Source organism: Cyphomyrmex costatus, unplaced genomic scaffold, assembly GCF_001594065.2.
Source record: "Cyphomyrmex costatus isolate MS0001 unplaced genomic scaffold, Ccosl1.0 scaffold60, whole genome shotgun sequence".
Lineage (NCBI taxonomy): Eukaryota > Metazoa > Arthropoda > Insecta > Hymenoptera > Formicidae > Cyphomyrmex > Cyphomyrmex costatus.
In genome coordinates, this window is record NW_017280156.1 from 335,116 (window position 1) to 358,537 (window position 23,422).

Here is a 23,422-nt window from a genome sequence, read left to right on the forward strand (position 1 = left end):
GAGAGAGAGAGAGAGAGAGAGAGAGAGAGAGAGAGAGAGATTAATATTAGATATTAGTAGGAATTGTCATTTAATAAACAGTTTCCTTTGTTAATGTATACCACGTTTACTCGATATAATGAAGCAATTATAACATTGCGAGGTTTCAACCGCAAAATCCCTCTTAGGCACCACTGTGCGGCGCGGTGGGCAGAGTAAAGTCGTGGAACGTGAGGTCGCACGGCGGACCCGATCGAGCCTCTTTCTACTCACTAACGGCAGGGACGCCTGCGGGGTGGGAAGAGAGTACCGCGGGGATAAAAGAGGGAGGGAGACAGGGTTGGCGAGCAGCGGGGGCTCGCAGAAGAGGGGTAAACGGAGCGCCTCTTGGCGTGGGAATGGGGCGCTCTGTGGACTCAGAGGGGCAGGCGGAGGGTGTAGTCGCGGGAAGGTTGGCAGAGTGGAAGGATAGTCAAGTGGAAGTAGTAGGGGTAGGCGAAAGGGGTTGGTGGCGCGGGCGAGAGGGGTTGCCGCGAGTTCGGTGAGCCCGCAGTTCTCAGGGTGGCTCGTCAGTTCGGCGGACGACCGTGCGAGAGCGCCGTCGTGGTCGCCGTGATCGATCCCTATCGCTCTCTATCCGCGGCGGCATTCGCGCGCCCGCACCCCCGATAAGCGGAACGTGCCGCGGTGGAAGAAACTCCTCGCGGTGGAAGAGAGAGAGAGAGAGAGAGAGAGAGAGAGAGAGAGAAAGAGAGAGAGAGAGAGAGAGAGAACGAACAACCCCGTTGTGCGCGCGAAGGGCGTCACGAATCGCTGTCGTCGTGGCGATGACGTCGCGCCGCCGACGTCTGCTGGTCGTAGCGACGTCGCCAGCCGCCGAGTAGTAAGGCCTCACTACAGGCGCGACGACGCCAGCCGAGCAGCCTGAAACGGCCTTCCGACGGCGCGTGGACGCGGTGGCGACGGCGGGGAAACCCCCTATCGACCCTATCGCCCGTGGTGACTGGCTAACCTTGCGGCCCGTCTCTAGACGTTCTATCTAGCAACAGCACCAAGGTGCGTCTCGTTCTCCTCGCGCGTTCCCAATCCGAGATTTCCCACCGCGACCGAATCTAACCCACTCTCCCCGCCCGCGACGATCCACCTTGATCCACGTTGACGCGTCTAACCCGGTCAATCACCCTCTTTGGCACGCGCAAATCCGTCGAGCTTGCCTGTCAGCCAGCCAGCCAGCAGCTAGCGGTCGGTGGCGGTCGGTGTCGCGGTCGGAGCCGCGCGCGTCGAGTGCCGGTCGAGCTTGATCGAGCCTCAACCGCGTGCGTCCACGAGAGAAGTGACGCCAAGTGTCAGAGCTGCGGCATCCCTCTCCTCTCTGCGTTCACTCGTGGGGTGTTCCGCAGCATCGTGCGTGCGTGCGTGCGTGCGTGCGTGCGTGCGTGTGGTAAACGCGGACCCGCATCTCGGCGGGAACACAAATCAATTTCACCGCAGAGCAGGGCACGGTGCGTCGCACTCTTTCGTTAGATCGCGATCGCCTGGCACGTTAATCGTATATATGGGAATCTCGAGAGCCGTGGGGTGGCAGAAAATTACATTCCGCTCAGGTTCCGTGGAGGATCCCGTGGAGGCGCGTACGAGATGATTGGTCAACGCGGCCGGCAACACGGACTGTAATTAATTTCTTCGCTGTTCGGGGGAATATTGCGTTTTGTCCGATATCGCCAATATTAGAGCAGTCATCGAAGATCGGTTCGAGAAAGAGAAGGAAAGAACGATCGGGCGGCTGAGAGCGAGATTATATCTGGAGCGGGGAGGTATAAAAGTAACACACCCCCGGGGGTGTGTATGTGCGCGACGAATGATCTTCTCCCTCCTGCACGCGCGAATAACGAGCGGGATATGCTCCTCGCGTTCGACGACACTATCGTAATCAGTTAATTTCCGGGCGTTAAGCGGTTTCGTCGGCCGGCGAACTGGCGATATTCGGGACGACGAGCTCGAGATACCCCTTGTATGACAATTCGGCTGCGGCAGGTGCGCGGGATAATCGTCGGCGGTGCTATCGCGATCAATTCCTTCCCAGGGACTGTGCGGAGGGTTCTTCGCGCCTCTTCGTCGTTCACGGGCATTTACAGGATCAGCTACGACACGCGAGAGCGTAGAACGCAAGAAGAGGAATCGAAAGAGATTACGGATCGATACGGTACGTCTCAGTTTGAGGTATACCTCTGGACTTCGTCACTGTCGCGTGTTAAACGGGATTGGAATTTTTTCTCGTTTATCAATCTGATAAGATTAAAGAGATTCGAAAGAGAAAATAAGAGAGAGGAAGAGAGAGAGAGAGAGAGAGAGAGAGGGACAGAGGAAAAAAGTCAGTATTAGATCTTCCGGTGCTGTCATTACCGCACCTTGGAAAGTTGAAAATTTGATCTCGATAGTTTTGAAAAGGCGACTAAAGTTGGAATTAGATTCCTAGACTTATTATTGTTGTATATACTTGATATGAACGGAAACCGGGTCGGCCGTATTTGTGCACAGGATTAATCAAATTGAAAATTCGGCATAGTTATATTTGAAAACGTTAAAACTCGATTTTATTGGAATATATCCAAAGGGTAAAGAGATTAAAATCATAATCAATTTTGTGGTCATTGACACTCACACGCATGTGGGCGAAAAGCCTCAATATTTGCGTTAATTGCATTATAATTAAACAAATTTCGTATATTATTCCGCCGGTATTGCACATTGGCACCCTATGACGTTGCACGATAGCACGCAATAATGCGAGAGTTCGATAAATTTCTAATGCAATTTACAGAAATATTGGGGCGTTGCACTGGTATACGATTGCAAGCGCGAGTACATCTTGCTAGTTTCGTTCCGCTGATGCTTTATTAAATTTCATAGCGACGGCACATCCTTCGCCGGTAATCGATAGGTGACACATATTCTACTGAAAAACGTATCGGAGAATAAAAGATAAACAGCTCGCGCGTCTTAGATGAACACTGCCGCGCGCGATCCAAGACGACAAATGCGAGGCGTATTTTATCACGAGCGAGCCTATTTTTCGTCGTAGTTAATTAGTCGTGACAATCGACGAGACACACGCTCTCCATTCTATCTGTTTAATCTATCTAATTACTCCATGACGAAACGTAATGAAATTATGAATGGATTAAACAGCGGTGCGACAGAGCGTTCCATGCTGCTTTAATTAAGTCGCGTGACGCGCGCGGTCGCCGCGAGTTAAGCCACCCTCTTCCCTGCGAAGGAAAAGAAAACTTTCGATTATCAATGGCTGTAATTTTCACAAAATCTTCCTGCGAGAAACTCTACAATGTTAAACGGGGAAAACGCGCGCGGAAAAGAGAGAGGGACGTTGCGTTCTTTAGCGATAGCACCGCTTTTATGCCGTATCTTGAATTCAATGTATCACGCACGTATCTTTGAATACTTGGATTATTTTAATCTTCTCGCTATTTCCAACGTTGTGAATACATTTCGCGAACAGGAGCTCCGGCACAAGGATTACGCGATTCCCGGCTGTCTTGAAAGCGCGCAACACACGCTCGTATATAGCGAGAGATCGAAGGGCGGACAATCCGCGTCGCCTCCCCTCGCCTCGGTGCGATTCGCGATTTGATATCATTCGACAAGTGTATTACCGTTCGTGATAAGTCGCAGAAATCGGGATTGCCCTGGGCTGTTCGCTCGGGAGACGGTACATGAATGCCCATTGTCCGTGATATCTATCTTACAAACGATCACGTCGACGAGGATCATTCAACACTGCCCGACTCTTAAACCCTACTCGATCATGGCCGTACTTTATCTCCATTTGCAGTAGACAAACACACAGCTTGAAAATTATGATAATTATTATCATACTTCTCCGATTTATATACGTGCATGGTTGAAAAAGAGAGTTATTTAATCAAAATGTAACTCGCGTTACCGTTACTCGTTATTCATTTAAAAAGGTAACTTCATCGTTACCATTACCTATCGTTATTCAAAAATCAACGGGCCAGTACAACGTCTGTTATTTTTTCATCAATTTTTGATAAACTTTTTTTTTCTTTTTTAAATGCATTGTACGTGTAGCGATAAAAGTTATACAATTACATTCATTATTCGCGTTATTCCCAAAAATGTTACTATTGATATGTTACTCAAATGAGAAAATGTAACGTCGTTACACCCATTCGTTACTGAATCAAAGTAATTGTGACAGTAACGACGCTATAAATAACGCGTTACTCTCAACCCTGCATATTATACATATATTGGTATTGATGTACATTGTGAGTATAGCCAGGAAGAAAACGACTTATGAATACGTTATCAATTTTTCAAAATTACCTTTTTTTTTTAGAAAAACCAAGTTTTCTGGCATGGAGAAAATCATTCGTATACGTTCTCATTTCTTCGCGAGAATGCGTTCTCTTTTCCATTCTTGATTCAAAAAGTACTCGCGATACTTTCTATACAACGTCTCCTGAATAAATTTTACACACATTCGGCTCGAAGTAATTTCTTTAGTAAATAAACATTGTGCAGAACGGGAGAGACAGCGTATAATTGAAGATAAGCAAAACGACGGAAGAGCGAGAATCGTTTCGTCCGTCGAAAGATTCTCAGGAATTTCCTGGAGGTGTCCGTAGCCGTGCGGAAACAATATTCACAAAGAATGGAAATCTTCCTTTCTATAAATAGAGAAACTCGGGAGAAGCACGGAGAGGGTTAAAGTGAGCGAGCTAAACTAAACGGTGACGCGCATGACTGGTCGGCTCTGAGTAGAGCGTCGTCGCGCACACTTGGTCAATTTTTTACTACCCTCGGACTGCTCCCGAATTTGTTTTTGGGATCGATAGGAGGGAACGCGTCGCGGGTTTATTCTGTAAATGCCTCCGGACAGTCCGGACCTACTTCCGGAGGGAGAGGAAAGGGGGAGAGCGTGCAATTCGGAGGCTTTCAGAGAAAACAAATTCCAAGGCGATGGACGCGGGACAATTGTGTGAAAAATTGACAAACTGCGCACGACTGTTCGCTTCGTTCCACCATTTTTCAACCCCCAGTCGACAACTAGCGTTTTATTTTTGACAGTTTCGTTATTCGATATTGATCAAGCGGTGCAAAGCGATAGTGCGGTCACGGCGGCCAGTACGACGGGATTAATTATTTAGAGACAATCGGTTTCGCGGCGATTTATATTTCCCATGGGTCAAAGGGCGTGCAATATGCATGCAGTCGCATGTATAAATGTAGCCCACCAAAAACCGATAGATAACAATATTTCGCCATGCAACTGCCGGTATTATGGTTTAGTAAAAATTTATGAGTTTCGCGCCGCGCTGCCTAGATTTATCAAACTTAATAAGATGCATTGTCTTTGCCGAGAGAGGCGAGAAAGCGGTTTTCAAATCCGTATATAGTTACGAGGGTTTTTTTTCATTTTGTTTCATGTATAAAACACACACACACGCTTAAAATTTCGACATTTCATAGAGTCGGATTTCATCGGTAAAAATAAATACTTCGATTTTTTTTTTTAACAATCTCGCAACAGTGGAATCATGTTTCATCAAAACGCCGCAGTGCTCGAAATTTCTATTACATACGGAGAGAGAGAGAGAGAGAGAGAAGAAGGGAGGGAGAGAGAGAAATCGAGAGAAACGTTTCAGCGGGCAAGGGTCGCACGAACCCGCGTAACTAAATGTTCACGTTCGATATCTCGATAGTGTAATAAACACCGTCAAGCTAAATTGAGAAAATTATATTCCTCTTGCCGACGGGGTGAGCTCTTTCATATTATCGAAGCTGAAAAGGCGTTTAAGTGTTTGTGTACTCTGAAGATCCCGGGAGCGCTGACAGTGTGGCATACAACACCTCTGGCCGGGGTATTCCCTCGGTTAAAGTGGCTATGTGCGCGCGCTGAAGAGGCTACCCCGGGATATAGTACCCGGGGTAATACCGGAGCGCGGGAGATATAGAAGGTTGAACTAACAAACCTCCCGTTTCCCTAGGTAAAAAACTTTGAATACCACGAGGTTTCCGGTGCCCCGGAAAAGAGAAAAATTACTCGGTCGCAACAAGAAGTAATCGTCGTTGTCGCGCGGCATAAGTTAAAAATAGACACTGACACTCTGGAGAATAGTCACCTCTCTGAAAAGTCTGAATAGCGAGACGCAGTGAGATGTAACAGGGAGGGAAGAAACTCGCAGAGAGAGAGAGAGAGAGAGAGAGAGAGAGAGAATTGTTTTCTGCGCGGCACAAGAGATACTTAGTAAGAGTAAGCACGCCACCGTGTTGTTTACCGTTCCAAACGCGGAGATCCCTCGTGCGCTCTTTGTCATCGGGAAAGCCTAAGGGGCCTTCGAGAGGGGGATGTTCCACGACCGGAAATTGAACGCGACCGTTTACGACTGTGTAATAACTGGCTTCGTACCGGACCACTTAAACAGCAATTGTAGGTCATCTCGACGAGTCACTTGGCACGACACAATACTGCGTTCTCTCTCTCTCTCTCTCTCTCTCTCTCTCTCTCTCTCTCTTTCTCTCTTCGTGTAGCGAACCGAAGCTACTAGTCGAGATTGTTGACAATGAGATAGGAAAGTGCCTCTCGAACGAACTCATTGAAAACTAAATGCCGACGAATAACGATTCGCCCGTGAAACGGAATGGCCCGATGGCCAGAACGATACAAACGTGATTAAAAATGTATCGATGTTACATTTAACCTTTAGAGATCTCCGGGAGACGTCGTGTAATGTCCCATTCTCACGCTACCTTTTATATTTCCTCATTCGGAATTCTCGTGATCAACAGATTTTTAGTTCGGGGCTCCGGTATAACCGACGTAATTAATTCTCGCAAAAACTCTTACAGCCGTACGGCTCGCGTAATTGCGTTATCACCTTAATAAGTCTCATCTGGAAAGGTCCAAGGCAAAAAGTGAATAGGATATTGAATTATTTTAAAGCCGCTTTTATCTCGTTAACGCTGTGGGGGTCAGCGACGTTTGAGTGGGGCCAGACGGAGTAATTAATCTCTGTATTAATTTCGCATTTGAAATAAGATCTCGAAATTCTGATTAGTTTCTTGACTCAAAGTTTAAATTTCATTGCGTTTTATTGCAGAAACTGCGACCGTTTGGGTGCTTCAAACAGCTTTAATAAGATCGCTTTCTACGTCGGACTAGAACATTGACGTACATGTACGGTTCTAAAAGGTAGCAAGTCAACTGGGAATGCATCGATCGTCATTTCAAGTACTGCACGAGGTCGTTCTACGAGCCGTTCTTGACGCATCGGCCAATCGCGACAACGATCGAAGCGCGTTTCAAATTTTATAGCTCTAATTTCGCTGAAGGTCTGATTGGCTTGAAATGCTTTTCATGTTCGATCTTTCGGTGGAAAGGTTTCCCGACTTTGATCTTAAAAGTCCGAAGAAAGAGAGAAAAAGGAAAAGAGAAAGGGATATTTGTTATTGGAATAATCTAATTTTTTTTTTCTTCTGTTATTAATCTTTTGTGTTCTTTCTCTTTTTACATCTTTAAATTAATAATTTTTTATTATTTGAAATTTTATTGTCAACGATAAATAATTTTGAAAAATAACGCGAAGGAAACCGTGACGGTTTATTGCGTAGTACGAGTAGTCTATTATTCCAGCTCTTTTGTAGAATGACGTTCGTTCTACCGGGACTGAAATTATTGTTCGACGTAACTTGGAAATCTTGCCGGAATGAAATGGTCGTCCCGCTAATGTCGGGATCCACCCAACTTATCAGATTTCACATAGTTTCAAAGAAAGTTCATAACGCATACATTTTTACGATTCCTCGTAGTGCATACACTTCTGTGGAAGTTTCGCTCGAATTTAAAGAACGCGCGAAACCACGCGGATGTTTATCAAGTAGGAAGTTTGTCTTGCTGTAATAAAAGTCGACCGGTAAAAAAAACGAAAAAAAAGAGTGGAGACTGAAGGTCTGGAGGGAAACTTGTGGGTGTCCTCCTTCTCAAAGTCGGACGGTCATGTTAGAGTGAGGAGGCATCTTCTTGTAAATTTAATGGCGGATCGTGTTTTGCAGACGTCGACTTTCTACACCCTTTCCGTTTATATCACTCCTTCGTCCACTTTTCGCCGTTCTTCACGCAGCTCTTCCCTTCTGGCGTCATATATATTCCCATAAAAAAAGTTCGCGACATGATCTTGTCATTCACGTCATCCTCAGTTAATATAACACTAGCGAGATCACTCGCTCTCATGACCGAACATAAACCATCCTGCGGGCATCGTGTGTTGGCAGATCAGTTTCACACATTCTCGAAATACTGCAACTGAATTTTCCTCCTCCTCTCTTGACACTATCTCTCTGTCTACCTCTCTGTACTACCTCCCCCCCCCCCTCCTCTCCTCTTCTCTCACCCACACGTACGCACGCAAACACATACATAGTTTGCATCAATCTCAAATCCATGTTCATTATGGATAGATTCCTAAGCCATTAACATCCCTTATAATCTTATCGTTCCAAGCAACGCCGTCAATCCTCTTTGCTGTAAGCCGTCCCTTTTCCATCTCAATTTTCCCGATCATTCCTCACCGTCCGGTAATCCTGTAAAATGATAATACGATGCGATGTCGCTGGATTCGGTGAAATAATAGTGTGTCAGCGTTCTATCAATTAATTCGTTGTTCGGTCTCACACCGGAAAAGTCGCATCAGTATAATAGTCACGAGATATGTATTTTTCATTTCGCGCGCACAGAATTTTTCCCGGGCGACAATTTCTTTTCATCAGACTGACAACGAGAAGCCGGAGAGGAGAGATGGTTTTTGCTTCTGGCACGAACATAAATAGATTTATTCGATTTCGTCTGTGATCAGAGATGTTTTCTCGCGCATTTTCCAGGGAACAGACGCTACGAAAGAAGAAGAAGAAGAAGAAGAAGTGAAAAAGTTCACGTAGTGTGGAAACACACTGCAAACATCCGAGACGTCGGGGAAGTGTATAACGACGCGACGGCGACGACCTGCAGTTGTGAAATTTCTGCTAACCTCGAGGATATGTTATTCCTGAAGGCACAGGTTCGAGTCGCGCGGATCAAATGCACCCGCAATGGCGGCGGAAAGTGGGCCAGGTCGGCTGTCGGAGCCGGTAAGTTAACGGCGACAATGTAAAGCGGTTTCATCCCTTTGCCCGGTTCGATAGCGCCTCGCGGCTGCGGGATTAAACTTTAGATAGAATCTCGAACTTTATTTATCTACTTTGATAATGCGCGAGAGACGAGGCGATGCTTTATATACCGAAAATGACACCGAACAAGATAAAGCTTTAATTTCGGATATGATGTGCGATAAAGCGTGAACGGCGCGTCACTTACCGTAATAGATATCTGAAAAAAAAAAATAAATAAATAAATAAAGAGACTACACTTTTTTTTCTTTTCTAAGTTATTTTGAGAGAAGAATTTTTTCGGAGAGAGAGAGAGAGGTATAAAGAACCATTTGTCCGCGCGTAAACACGAACACGAGTGTAAGAGAAACGCGTCGCGAGAATTAAGGTCAGTGGTTTTGATATCCCGCGTGCTCGGGGGACAAGATCTCTCGTGCTCCGATTCCTTCATTAATCCTCATTATTCTTCGTTAACCTTGCTCTTGTTCCTCATTAATCTCCGTTAATCCCCGACTGGGAGCTATCGCCAACGCCAGTCGTCGCGCGGGAACAGACGAGGCAATGGAAACTGATAATATTCTTGATTTACTCGCCACCCCCTACACACTCTGCTGGTTCTAATCTGGCAAAACAAATAACTAGTTGACTCGAGTTTGTTTGTAGATGTAACCGGGAGTCAGTTGCGGAAGCGATGAGACACGAGCGACGTTAAGGTGCGATCGCCTGGAATGAAGCATTAAGATAAAGACCCACTCCTGCGCGACGTTTACGACGAGATCTCAACCGGTTACAGACTCGCGAGCTCGGAATTCACGAATTTCAAAGATAATCAAGTACGTGCCCTTCGCGAAATATCGGCAGCTTTCTTTGCTGTCGTCGCTCATATCGAATGTCGAGCGCACAAAGCCCCGCGGCTTTCCACCATCGCGGCGACGAACCACCATCTGTCCGTTTAGCTGGACTCGGTTGAATTTGCGGAAACGCAAGCGTCAATCGACTCCTTTCTCTCTCTCTCTCTCTCTCTTTCTCTCTCTCTCTCTCTCTCTCTCCTCTCGTGGCGGTTATGAGAAAATGTATCTTGACGGACACTTGACGAAACTTCCGATCGAGCCGATTCTCCGCGTATAGTACGTACGTTCAATTGTCACGGATTATTCTCGTGAGTGGGAGTCACGATCCCGGTGTTGGTGCAACGACGCGGAATGCTACGCTCGTTGCCTCGAGAACGGAAGCGATCGTCGTAATAAATCGATCGCGGAATTCTCGCCGAAGAATTACAGCGGCCCGCGTGTCGTGCGTCGAGAGTACCACCGCACTTTCCAGGGTCGTTTCTTCCGTCATGCGGCGGACGGAAGTCGGTGAACGTGCGGCGTCGAGCGTCGCGCGGGGCTTCTCGTCGGGCTTGTACCCGGTGATTCGGATGAGCGCGAGATGAAAACGCGAGTTACCTCCACATCGCGGGATGTCGTCGGGACTGACTGGATGAAGGGGAGCGGACGTGGGAACGGGATGAGGACAGCCGGGGAAATGGTGATCGGCGGTAACTCGAGACGTCGTTCGCTGATGCTGCTCATTACGATCGTGTACTGCTGCTGGCTGCTGATGATCGGCGAATGCGTCGGCCAGAAGCCGATCAACCTCGGCGGCGGCAAGAAGCGCGACGTCTACATCGCCGGCTTCTTCCCGTACGGCGATCACGTGCCGGAGGGTCACATCGGCCGCGGCGTCATGCCCGCGGTGAAACTCGCGGTGGAGCACATCAACGAGCACCCGACGATACTCAGGGACTATCGGCTACACATGTGGTGGAACGACACGGAGGTGAGTTTCTTTCTCTAAAATATATAAGGTAGCGCAAAATCCCGGAACGATAGTTAACGAATCCCTAAATGTGAATTTATCTCTTCTTCGTGGATTTATCACTTTTTTCAATAAGAATACCCGTATACCTTTCTAGAACGCGATGTTATTTCCTTTTGTCTTTCTCTTTATCTTTTTTCCAATTATCCCGTTCTTATGTATTGTCGAAGACAGATTCTTTTTCATTATTATTTGATTACGGGCAAGTCTTTTGTCGAGTTGCGAGTATTACGGTACAATATAAAGCTCGTTAAAGATTAATAAATTATTAATTCGCTTATAGCATGTTTTATTACTGTTCAAATATATCTCTCTCAATCTTGCTTAGATTAAGATTAATAATTCTTGATCGGAATTCTCAATTGTTGAATAAATAATGACATTTGGTAGCAGTAATGTGGGAAATATACTTGAGGCCTCTAGGGACTCCACTGACTCCCGCGGCCGCGCACAAAAATAACATGTTCAATCGAAAATTGATCAATTATTCATAGATTTGGATATTTACATCTTCTTTCGTCATTCTCTCCAGATATATTTCTTTATTTCTCGATTAAATTGAAAACGATGACTGATCAGAATTCCTGAAAACTTTTCATAAAAATGTTATGATTTTTTCTGTTTTCCATTCAAATGTAAGGAATCCAGTTTAATACGTAAGAAAAAAAAGTAATATTATGAAATCCTATTCCATTTTTAATAGCTTGGAAGCTTCCAATTTCGGTAAATGTATTTAATGAAACATCAATTTGTAGGAGATTCAATACTCTATAACGTAGCGAAGTGGCGAGATAACTGTAGTGAGCTTTTAAATTTTATCTTAAAAGAAAATCACAGAAAGCACTTTAGAAATAATTTTCTGGTAATATAAATCGTCGTACAAAATTGCAATATTTATTAAAAGTTAATAATAAATATATGAACATGGCCGGAGACACTACCGCGTCTCCTGATATATATGAAGACCATGTAAAGAATTCAAATCTTAAAATGTAGAATATAATTATTTACGTGTAGCATTATTATGTCATTGAGATGTCCAGTTTTTGTATTATTACGAAATATCTACACGTTTTTAAAAAAAAATTAACCGTCATGTCATTCCATAAAGCAAAATTTCAGCTTTGGAACCTAGTTTTTAACTGCGTTAGAACGATTTTTAACAGAGTTATGAGTAATTAAAGTCAAAATGCTTCCTTTATTTGATCCGCGATAATTCGGTAGCAAAAAATCTTAGGAACAATTTTTAAATATGATTTTATAGGGAAAGTTTTGAGCTTTTTATGTTAGAAAGTCGAAAATTTTCATAAATTACTTCTTAAGCATGTGACAAGCCCACAAAATAACAAAAAAAATTGTATTTTATCCTGCTCATAGTTTTCGACGTATATAAAAATTTACGTGATATTCTTCGCAATATATTAGAATAAAATTAAATATTTTAACGAATTTATTTGCTCGTAAACCCTTGTCTCTCTTTATTATTAGTTTTAAAAACTTAACGAGCCTTCTTACTAACACGTATAAAAGTTACTAAACTCCCAGAAACTCTCAAAAAACACAATGGCTTTTTTAAAATAAAAATTTGAAGCTTTAAAACTAAATTTCGTTCATTTTTACCAAAGTTACGGCTGCTATCAATAGTAATGTGAAAAACTGATATTTCATACTTAATGACCTATATATTTAATTCTCTGCTTAACAGCATGATTGTAAAATTGGGTTACACTATCGCGAAACTCCTCTTCTTGTATCTGTAAACTTTTTGTACATCTATAAAAATTCAGTTGTCGGATGGTTGAAATTTCTGTACTTTACAAAAGAGTCCTTTAAAAACAAGTAACATAACAAAACTATTGAATGTAGGATTTTTGTATATCCGTAAGAAATCCCTTGAATATACGTAATATAATAAAACTGGCCAAACTAATGTTGCTCCGAGGACACATTCTATTGGTATACATAAAATCCATATAACCCGTGTATTATACGGGTAGCCATGCCGGACTAAAAACGAAATGTGAGACCCACCGGTGGATATGCGAATTTTCATGAGGGAAAAACATGTCCTACCCTTAGATATATGTAGCGCTGAGAAACACATATGAGAAACCGATAAAGGATGATAGAAACAAATTTAGCCTTTATGCCACGTCATCGTACACTTATCATTCACAATTGTATCCGCTAACGTATAGATCAGTTTCTATGATTTTCTCAATACTCATCAATTAAACGAGTGCACATGTAAACGTATATACGTACTTTTTTATGCAACTTATCGATCTGTCCAATTCAATTAACAATTCATGATTCGAACGTTAGTGATAATAATATGAATCTGTTTAAGTTTTATCCAAAAATATTATGTATGCCTGTAGAAACTAGATAATGAAAATAGAATTGGATTTCAACGTGCGAAAATGCAATCTGAAATTTAGGTCAAGGAATGAATCAATTTTTATCGTTTGGAAACTTTTAGAAAATGAAAGAGTGATACAAAATGTATATACATATTTATCGCAAAATATCAAATATGAAATTTGATACTTGTAGGGCGAAAAGCGTGATTTGATCTCGTTCTCTTTCTTTTAAATCTATTATCGGATTTTTTAAAGCAGACTCATCGTGTCTGTTTTACACAGATTGACGCGCGGAAGGGTGGCTCACTGCTAGCGTTATTACATCCTGAAAAGTTATTTTGCTATGTTATTATTATCACACGGCAGCGTCTCGACGTCAAGTGCATAAAAATAGCGTCAGGCCGTATGCGACCATGCTCACGCCATTATCTATCGTCGAGCGCTACACCTCTTTTCTGGAAATTTCGCACCTCGGATTTTGCTATTAAAATTTTTCAGAGAATAATACTATACAGTGGGAAATCTAATGAAATTCTCTTTACAATTATATTTTTAATGGGTTAGTGGGTCAACCGCAATGTTATTACCACTTTTTTTTTTAATGTACTTGAAATGGCCTCCATCGGCGGCGAACGTGACATTCGTTATTCCTTTATTTATTCTAATAATAAAGCTGAATGCGTATATTTGTTTTTTTTTTTCAAAACAATATTAATTGAAAACAGCTTACCAATTGTCGAAACGGTGAACATTTTTGCAAAATAATTAATCGAATGATTCTTAATCTGTTTCCGTTTATTTGTTTATTTGAAATAACGTTATTTAAAAAAAAAAAGAGCCACCAATTTTATCTGAATTTTAACACCAGACGCAACATTAATTCCTCTCCATAGTTCTCTATAGAGCGGTAGGTAATGATATTTTTATAAAAGAGTAACATTTAATAAAAATTAAAAACTAAACAAATTTATTAATTATTAAATATTTATTTTCGTTTGAAACGGCATCAGAAATATGGCTGTACGAAGTACGGACTACTCGCTAGCTAGTTATTAATAAAACTTTTATTGATATTGATTTTTTCGTGTGCGCCACCCTGTTACATTATACATTTTAAAACACGCTCCGATTCGCTCAGCGCATCGAGACTGTAACATAAAGTCGTTATTACGAATCACCATGTTACAGCCGCGCGAAAATGATCTCCGCTCGGGATAATGGTAATGGGGACAGATGCGGAATAGTACGTTTTTTTCCACTTTGCGAATCGAGAATTAAACTCACCGAAATCACACACAGCTTCCCGCCGCTAGCAAAATTCGTCGCGCGAACGTGACGCATTTGGATCTGTCGGGGAATATTTGACGGGTGCAGAACGCATTGTCCCGAGAGAGAAAGAGAAACAGGGTGAGAGAATCGGGATCATATATAGGAGGGAGGGCTGGGCTTTGCCTTTGCCAGCCATCGCCGATGTTGCGCATCGGTCGATACATTCAGCCAGCAACCGCCACACTTGTATCTCAATTTCCGCTGAATTAGGGAGCTATCGACGCGCAGGACGATTTATCGCGTTGTTTACCGCCGCGATCGTCGCGACGGCACAGCGATCGTCGCGAATTGCGCGAAATCCTCTTCGATTCCACCCGCAAAATGAACGATCGCGTCGCCGCGCTCGAGGGGTTGCGCTCTAACAAATTCTATCTCGTCGCGAGGCGTGCAGGTATTTCTCGCGAGCGTAGACCTTAGACATCGACGGGAGACGTTCCGACGTTTCCGTCTGCACGTCGACCGTGTGCATATACGTAGTCCGCCTCTCGCGAGTCGCTCCGCGAACCAGAGAGGTAGACGTGGGGAAATTGCGGAGAAAACTTACTGGAGTAGGAGCGCACACCCGAGTCAAGGATACCCGACCGCGCGACTGCAACTTCGAGGGGGAAAACTTTAACGTTTACCTTTCTCTGTAGCGTCTGGTGGAACTATATGTATGACACCCATACGAACTCGTGCGAGAAAGAGAGAGAGAGTCTCATGGAATTAGGTCCCTTCATGGCTGACGTCTGCATCCGAAGGGGTGGCGCGGATTCGCGAGCGCGCGCGCGCGCACGCCTTAAATTATAGATGGAAATTTATGCGAGTGCTCTATGGGTCGCGCAATGCCTATGAAAAACAATGCGCCGGCGAGTCGTTGAGCGGAACTGCGAGAGGGTGTAAATCACGCAGCTTTTCTCATTTCGAGAAACGAAAGAGTTTGCGGGGGACGCGCACTCGACGTAAGATATTTTCGGTGCTTACCCTCTTTTTCTCACCATCCGTCCGCGAGGGAAGCGCGCTGGAATTTTATTTCATCCTAAATTGACGAGAGAGGGAAAGAAAGAGAGACGCTTATTGCGCCTTTTTTAACAAAAGTACAGTGGGGTGTTATTGTTGCGATTCGCGCTGCTATTTTTTTGTTCTCTTATCGACTCTCTCTCTCTCTCTCTTTCTCTCTCGAAATATGGCAGAGAGGATGTAGAGAGAGACCTGTCGGAAATTTTCTCACACGCGTGCTTTACACTCGAAGCGTTCGCTGACCGGAATGAAAGAATGCAACGAGATTATCTCGTTAAATATACTTGACGTACTTTCGATAAAGCGCGACGCTCTCTACACATATATATATATATATAATATATATATTTAACGTTAGTCTGTGCATAGCCACGTAATACAGTATTATCCTCTTTTCTTCGCAATGAAAGGTAAACAGCCGTGAAACAGCGTTTTTTTTCTTCAACATAATTTCTCGTTCGCTGAACCCGGAGAATCGTGTCGCGATTTACGACACGGCGCGCTTACGCTCGGAAAATCGCCGAGACTTCCAGACATATCGAATTATGAGAGTCTCCAAGTTAGCTCCGCGGAGGAAGCTGAGCTAACGACAAAAAGTGGAGCAGCTTGTACAAAGACGGGAAAGATTAATCGCTTCCGATTACTTGCCGAAAGGATATTGTGAGATGTACGCGTTCGGTGGACAACCGGACCACGTGGTATTTTCAAGTGCGCTGACAGTAGTTACCGCTAAATACGCGTGTAGACGCGTCTGGCTATTTTCGTATATTTTTCACTGTGAACAGCTTTTTTTTTTGCTCGCCAATCGATGCGCATCGGATTTGATTAATTCAACCGTGTAATCGAGCGATGCAGTTTAAAATTAATTCTTTCCATTTTCTCCCGCGAAAGAAATTGCTGCTGGAAATCGACGCGTCGAATTTTCCGCATGGGCGTTCCACGACACGCAATCGCATAATTAAGTTATCCACCGTTCCGTTCAATCGATATCGCTTTCATGACTTAACCCGAGACGTCTAAGCGTAAAGAGATGCCATCTCTTTTCTTTCGTAATGGTATAGATTATTCTTTACTATTCGCTGCGACAATACAGCTCTTGTTGTTTGAGATCGATGAAATGATATCTCTTCCTCTCGTTTCCATAGCACCTAGTTTTCCAAGCAGGCTTGGATTTATTCTTCCTGCCAGCTTCTTCTTTTTACATCTCCGCTGGTTATGGTGCAGATCGTTAAACGGTGACTAATGAACTTACGAGTTGTTCCTCGAGTTGCACGAATCTCTCTCGTAACATAATTTCCAAGGACGGATTTTTATCTCTCTGCTTCGTGATAACCAATGTATCGGAAATCGATGTAAAATAAAATGAGGGGACGTGCAATAAACGCGAGACGGAATATCTTCTAAGTAGCGATAAATGTGGATATAATTTTTAGAAAAAAAAATTTTGAAGGACAGTCGCGTTCACCTTTATGAATTTTTAAATAAAGAATTAACCCGAGATAATGTAAGTAGCTTGCGATGGAATTATGAGGACGGAAAATGCATGGGAGAAAAATAATGGCGCAACAGCATCAGCGGGAGGAAGAGTGAGAGAGTGATTCAGAAAATGTTGCTGGTGCGAAATATCTATTTTGAAAGTAATCTTGATTGATTTTCTGTGGAAATCTCAGACAGCTCATAATAGATTCTACGCTTCGTATATACGCGGGGAGGAACTCGTTCCGTTTCTGTCCAGCCAGAATTCCTATTTTCATCTGTACAATTATATCCTTTTACATCTTGTCTTCGGAACGGGGTCATCCACGGTGAACGCAAAGAGAACGTAGCGATACGTTGAAATCAATTTCCACGTGAAAAAGAACACTCGAAAACGATGCTGATATATCAAAAGAGTATGTAGACATCGTGACTCAAACGGAATATGCGATGTCAGTCCCAATGATCGTCTGTCGCCAAGATAATATAGCTCATAGCTCAAAGATCATTCCTGCTTTAACTGTTATTTCAGCTACAACGCACAAAGAGCTCGCATTCTATCCGTTCGCATTATATTTATTTCAGCAAAAATTCAACTTTCGAGAACAAAGTTTTTCCTTCGACAGGAAATATTTAAAATACTTTCCCTATTTTCATTATAGAAAAATCCATTATAATATACGAATAGTTAGAGTTCTCTGCGCTGCCTCTCTCCGAGGTAAATAAAATCAAAGAGTGTGTTACTTGCGTTTATTAATATCACAATTTTAATCCCGCGCACACACAAGCATTCCGGACTAATCTTCCGATAATTAGAACAATGTCGATATTATGATAATATTTACCCCTCCCTGCCGATTTGGCATTCTATTCTCCGTTCTTCTCTATTTTCTGGCTGTACACCAACAAACACTTGTTGATTCTGCAAATATCAAAGAAGATTTTCGATATAAGAAATGATCACTTTTCATCTTGAAAGCAAACACGAACCGTGAAAACATCGAGAAAAAGTAACATACGACGCATTTCCCCATATTACGTCCAATATTTTTTGCGATTTTAAAGTGTTCCTCATATCTCGGATATTTTCTTGATTTCCACCAGATACGTTTCTCGAGATTGCCTTGAAATTTCATACTTTCATAATGCGAAAGTATCAAGGGAAACGAACGTAGGTAATAAATCGCATATATTGCAGTGCAGTGCCGCCGTCGGGATGAAGGCGTTCTTCGACATGGTGCACAGCGGGCCGCACAAGGTGATACTCTTCGGCGGAGCTTGCACACAAGTCACGGACCCGATAGCGAAAGCCTCGAAACACTGGCGCCTTACGCAGGTAATGCGACGGTAAAACGTCGTCGTAAATATTCATGACTTGCGGAAGACAGTTCTCCTTGCTTGCTCTTTGGCTTATTTGCATACTAACACACAGACACGTATAGAGAGGATGATAAAAAAAAAAAGAAACGAACACGTAAGAGAGATATGATTCTTTATCAACGTTCGCTCTCCTACTCTTACTGTTGCAGCTCAGCTACGCGGACACCCATCCTATGTTCACAACCAATAGCTTCCCGAATTTCTTTAGGGTCGTGCCGTCGGAAAACGCCCTCAACGCACCGCGAGTGGCGTTGCTTCTGCATTTCAACTGGACCCGGGTCGGCACGATTTATCAGAACGAGCCCAGATACGCCCTGGTAAAGTGTCAATCTTGATGCAGTGATCAAGAGAGTACTTGTCTAAACCAAATGAAAGAAATGATCAAACCAAATGAAAAAAAGAGAGAGAAATAAAATTTATAAAATTCAAAACAATTTTCTGTATCATGACTTCCTTCGAAGTCTCGTACCTATTTATCGCAAACGTAATTAAATTTAACAACTCAGATTCCGTTTCTGTACTGCGAATACTCTCCTTTTTTGCTCGTGAAATAAAAATTCGGTGTATATATGAAAAGAAAATAGGAGATCTTTTGAAAATCTCAAGACTTTCTTACACATTTTCCACGCGTCAGATACCACTAAGAAAGTGATTCAAACAACGATTCTCGACAGTTGGAAGCAATTCGAGAAAATGAAAGGGTTAATTAATCCCATCGCGAGAGCGCGTTGTTTTCCACGTGCGCTCGCGGGCGTGGGTGATGTATATGCAGCAACTGTTCCATTTACATTATAAATGGAGATTTGCCGTCGCTAGCGGCCTGCTTGAACAAGCTAAATGCGCGAATGCGCTCGCGTTTTGGCACGTGATAAGCATTCGGATCGAAAATGGCAGATCTCTCTCTCTCTTTCTTTCTTTCTCGTTGCACTCTTCCTGCGAACCTCGTTTCCAGGTGCACAATCGGTTGGTGGCCGACCTGGATGAGAGCAAAATGGAGCTTGTGGAGACGCTGAGCTTTGCCAACGAGGTGACAACGGCGCTCGAAAAGCTTAAGGAAAGAGACGTGAGGATCCTCTTGGGAAATTTCAACGAGGCGTGGGCTAGACGGATATTCTGCGAGGCTTACAAGTTTGGCTTATATGGCAGAAAGTACCAGTGGGTCATCATCGGGACTTACACCAGAGAGTGGTGGTTGCGCCCGGGTGGCGGATGTGCCCCCTCCGAGCTGTCCGAGGCCCTTCATGGTGTCATCCTAACGGATCTGCTTCCGCTGACAACCGAGGGGCAACACACTACGTCCGGAATCGTGAGTGTGAAACTTTACTGTTGGTTTTCGATTAAATCCACGCGCGGAACGCTCCGGGAAGTCGGAGATCCTATATTTAATTTAAAAATTACTTGGCCTCTAAATTAGAGAATCGGTCGAAAAATTGTTAAATGTAATTTAATCATATCCGGAGGTCTCTTTTCTGCCTCGCGGCAGAAACGCGACGTAATGTTATTTCTTCAATTCCACGTGAATAGCTGAATACGATTCGATAAGGATTAGGGAAGAATCGCGATTCAGATTGGTTGCAGGATCCGTAGATGGAGCGCAACGCTCCGAGTATCGTATAGATATATCCATGTCTGCTCGATTGCATTTTTGATGGAATACGGATCCCCGAAAATTGCGTTTAATCGCGGCACACGGAGCGATCGAGAATGATTCAAATGGAAACGACGTATATACATACGCGACGCGAGTCTTTGAGATTCGTCATATGCGAGAGGGCAGCACGCCTGTTGCGTCTCTATTCGATTTCATGTGTTTCACCCCCCACAGACCCCGAACCAGTATTGGAAAGAGTACGATTCGAGGCGGGGTAACGAGTACTCCAGATTCCACGGATACACGTACGATGGTATCTGGACGGTCGCGCTGGCTGTGAAACATGTCGCGCGCAGGATACGACACTTCCATCGTAACCAGACTATATCCGACTTTCGGTACAGGGACGTATTGTGGGAGAAGCTCTTCCTCGATGCCCTCAGGAATACAAGCTTCGACGGTGTCACGGTAAGCTTGGCCCGCCTGGCAATTTCGCGCCGCAACGACGAACCCCCCCCCCCACCCCCCCCCCCCCCGCACCCCCTTCCTACCCTCGTGCACCGAACACAAACCGGATAATGTCATTCGACATAAAACCCTTAGTGCTAAAAACGAACGCCATTATAGAACGTGCCACATAGTAAGAGTAAAAAGCTGTAGCGGTTTTCTGGGCAGATCATCTTGGATAAGTAAGATGACGAAAATGTCATCTTACTCAATTTTTTCCCGCTTTATTGCTAATAAACAGTTTTAAACGGTCTTTAAAAGGATATTGTAACTCTAATCCGTGCACTTGATTTTCATTATAACTGATAAACAGAAAAATTCCGAGAAAGAAAATTGTACCGAGTAATTCTGTTTTAAAAAATTACGGTCTTGAAGTCTATATACTAGTTTTCTCTACTTTTCGTTGACGCCATCGGTTGCTAACGAGTTTCTAAAAGATATCTAAAAAGTTAGGTAACTGTAACAGATTAAGACTTTTTAATGTTTCAGAAATTTAATTTTTCTGATAACTTTCTTAATATTGAACTGTCGAGTTCAAAAAACACATTCTGAAAATGCACTGCAAATATATAATTTAACTTTTCTACTTTCAAGTGCTTCAGTTTGTTTTTCTTAAATTATAATATTAATATCGTGTACCCCGCTTGTGTGTTATATTTAGATAGCGATAAAAATTTTGAACGAAAATAATAAAATTTTTATTTCCCATCAGTAATTATGAGGTTGTTTTCGATTAAAATAAACTTATGTTTACACGATATCTTTTCGCGTGATCGCTCTAGTAAATTCTAAAGACATTTTATACCGTTTTGTAAAATATATTTGTATTTCATGGAAGAAAGAGAATTTCGCTTGGATTATCATCTTTCGCTTTAGCCTTTTAATGATAATTTCCGTAATTCAAAGTAAAATATTTCCCTTCCCGCGCTCGATTGATTCGCATCACTTAGCTCCAATTCGCCAAGTTGTTATTTGTGTCGAGGGCATTGAGATATTCATTGTGTCGTGAGACTGCCCCGGGCATTGCGGAACCGAGAGGAACTCGCTTTAAAAAGACGACAGAGAACAAGGCAGAAGAAGAAGAAGAAGAAGAAGAAGACGTTTATCAAAGAAGGGTGAAGATTGGAGAGCGGGTCTTTAGAGACGTCGCTCTCATTAGACGAGCGACAACCCTTGCTTTCGATCGTCGTGTGCGTGGGCTCGCAGTGACGACGAGCTGCCCGACACTTTGTGCCTGTCATGGACAGAGAGATGCGAAGGAACACGAGCTGTGTTTCTCAGTAATCAGCATTCGCACTGGCGCGCGTGTTACACTTGACCGTCTTTTTGCCTGACCCCGCCGAGTGTCTTCAAGCGCAGGCATCACTTTTGAACACGCGCCTAACCGCGCGAGCGTTACCGGCAAACTTAATGAGTCGCCTCTTTTTCTTTTCTCTCTCGTTTTTTCCTTTTTTTTTTTTTTTTAATTTTTCTCTTTATTCTGTTTCTTCCATTCGTATATACTACATATCCGTGACGCAGTGCTTTGCAACGGTACGGTTGAGCGCGTTTTAGTAAAAAGGGATGCATATACGTGTACATGTATGATGGTATAGCAATAACAGAGCGGGAGAATGGGACCGATCGGTGGTGAACCGAATTGAAATTAAAACGAAATCAAAAACATGACAAACCGCCGGACGAGTTAGCGAGGCAAATTGGCATGAGTTGATAGCGAGTTGAATCGGCGAGTGCAGGCTTTTATTTTAAAATCCGATTCACGATCCCCCGATCGCCTGTGGTAACCGTTCTGTATAATAACGCGGCATGAATGTGAGAAGTTTAACATTTTGCAGGGACCGGTCCGCTTCTACGACAACGAGAGAAAAGCGTACATTCTTCTAAAACAATTCCTGGGTAAGTTACTTCTTGATACAGGCCCGCGGCGGCGGGGAAAAGTAAGAGAGAAAGAGAAAACTTTGCATTTAGAATTAAACGGATAAAGTATCTATTTCGAAATAAATTTCCGAGTACTGGCTGTAGTGCAGCAATTAATGAAGGAATTCAAATGAGAAAAATATGTCATGTAGAAAGCGCGGATGCAATTTCAATTTAACAAAAGAAATTTTTTACATCGTGCTATGGATATACGAATTCGCAACGCAGTTTCAATTAGATGCACTATTTCTTTTTTTGCTCGATATTGGTGACCGGGTATTTCAGATGAGCGGTGTAATTTACGGACCAGTGTGCGTATACATTTCTCGCGACCGACTCGATTTAATAGTAGTACAGATACGGATATTAAAAATTGCTTGCTTCGAAATATAAGTGCCAGCTCTTGATAGAAAGTAGGATTGTTATTTTATGCACGGCGCGCGCGCGTTCTTGATTGTGAATGTGAACTTTTTAGACGGTCGCGAGGTAAACGTAGGCGAGTACGATAGCATAACTGGTGTTCTGGATCTGACGAGACACAAGGCCTTGCTGTGGAACGGCAAATCGCCACCGAAAGACAGGACGGTTCGCATCATCGAGCACTCGACCGTGGACATCACGCTGTACGCGGTGCTAGCCTCGGCCGCTAGTGTCGGTATCGTCTTGGCATCCATTTTTCTCGCCATCAATATCAGATACAGAAATCAAAGGTGTGACGGCTCCGTCGTAATATGTAACAATTATGCAACACACTCGCGTAACACGGTTCCTCCATTTGCCTCCCAGAGATTACTTTCCCCCCAATGTGTGCGCGCGGCTTACACGCGAAACTCAA

General features: G+C 43.5%; 1 protein-coding gene across 1 annotated transcript in view; it reads left to right on the top strand.

The window, feature by feature from the left end:
- Positions 1 to 565: 565 nt before the first annotated feature.
- GABA-B-R2 (gamma-aminobutyric acid type B receptor subunit 2) overlaps positions 566 to 23,422 on the top strand; it is a 29,171-nt gene continuing 6,314 nt past the window's right edge. Inside the window, exons 1-9 of the mRNA XM_018547002.1 lie at positions 566 to 1,035; positions 8,902 to 9,147; positions 10,489 to 10,986; positions 18,391 to 18,528; positions 18,722 to 18,889; positions 19,525 to 19,878; positions 20,398 to 20,631; positions 22,506 to 22,566; positions 23,063 to 23,297. Coding sequence (XP_018402504.1) covers positions 10,597 to 10,986; positions 18,391 to 18,528; positions 18,722 to 18,889; positions 19,525 to 19,878; positions 20,398 to 20,631; positions 22,506 to 22,566; positions 23,063 to 23,297 — 1,580 coding nt within the window. The 5' untranslated portion in view covers positions 566 to 1,035; positions 8,902 to 9,147; positions 10,489 to 10,596. The remainder of the gene's footprint in view (positions 1,036 to 8,901; positions 9,148 to 10,488; positions 10,987 to 18,390; positions 18,529 to 18,721; positions 18,890 to 19,524; positions 19,879 to 20,397; positions 20,632 to 22,505; positions 22,567 to 23,062; positions 23,298 to 23,422) is intronic.